We start from the raw sequence: 828 nt of genomic DNA, 5'->3' as shown, positions 1-828 counted from the left end.
GGGCCTCTCCGTGACCATCCCCCACAAGCAGCTCGTCCAGCCCTTCCTCGACGAGCTCACGGACGCCGCCGAGGCCATCGGCGCGGTGAACACCGTGACGCCCCGCGCGAGGACGGCGGCGATCGACGCCGTGTCGCTCGGCGGCTCGCGGCCCGTGCTCGTCGGCGACAACACGGACTGGATCGGCATCTGCGCGACGCTCGAGGACGCGCTCGCGCGCCGCGGCGCGCGCGCGGCCACGGGCAAAGCGCTCGTCGTCGGCTCGGGCGGCACCGCGCGCGCGGCGTGCTACGCGCTCACGAAGGGCTTCGCGCGGCGGACGGGCGCGGGCTTCGACCTCCTCGTCTACGCGCGCGACGTCGCCAAGGCCGAGGCCCTCGCGGCCGCGTTCGGCGGCGAGGCCGTCGCGCGGCTCGACGGCGTCGCCGTCGACGCGGTCGTCTCGACCGTGCCCGGCGACGTGGGCTTCGTCGCGCCCGACGGCCTCCTCGACAACGAGCCCGCCGTGCTCGACGTCGCCTACAAGCCCGCGATGACGGCGCTCCTGGACCAGGCCCTCTCGCGCGGCTGCCCGGTGTCGCAGGGCGCGTCCATGCTCGTCAAGCAGGGCGTCGCCCAGTTCGAGCAGTGGACGCGGCGCGTCGCGCCCGAGCCCGCCATGCGCGCCGCCGTCTTCGAGGGCGTCGACGAGCTCGAGGCCTGACGCGCGTAAGACTTCAAGGTTGGCCGAGTCATCGACTCGCGAATATGTTGAAGGGTAATTATGAGGGATATCCGAATACTCCGAGCAGGCAGCCCTCGCGAGGGCGGCCGTGCTGTTAAAGATGG

General features: G+C 72.8%; 1 protein-coding gene across 1 annotated transcript; it reads left to right on the top strand.

The window, feature by feature from the left end:
- Position 1: 1 nt before the first annotated feature.
- AURANDRAFT_35349 (hypothetical protein) lies at positions 2-703 on the top strand (the record flags this gene model as incomplete). The annotated part of the gene is made up of 1 exon (XM_009044735.1): positions 2-703. A coding segment is annotated over one exon (702 nt), but the record flags the coding sequence as incomplete, so codon positions are not given.
- Positions 704-828: the final 125 nt, after the last annotated feature.

This window comes from Aureococcus anophagefferens (assembly GCF_000186865.1).
Source record: "Aureococcus anophagefferens unplaced genomic scaffold AURANscaffold_751, whole genome shotgun sequence".
NCBI classification, from domain to species: domain Eukaryota; class Pelagophyceae; order Pelagomonadales; family Pelagomonadaceae; genus Aureococcus; species Aureococcus anophagefferens.
This window is presented reverse-complemented; position numbering and strand designations above follow the sequence as displayed.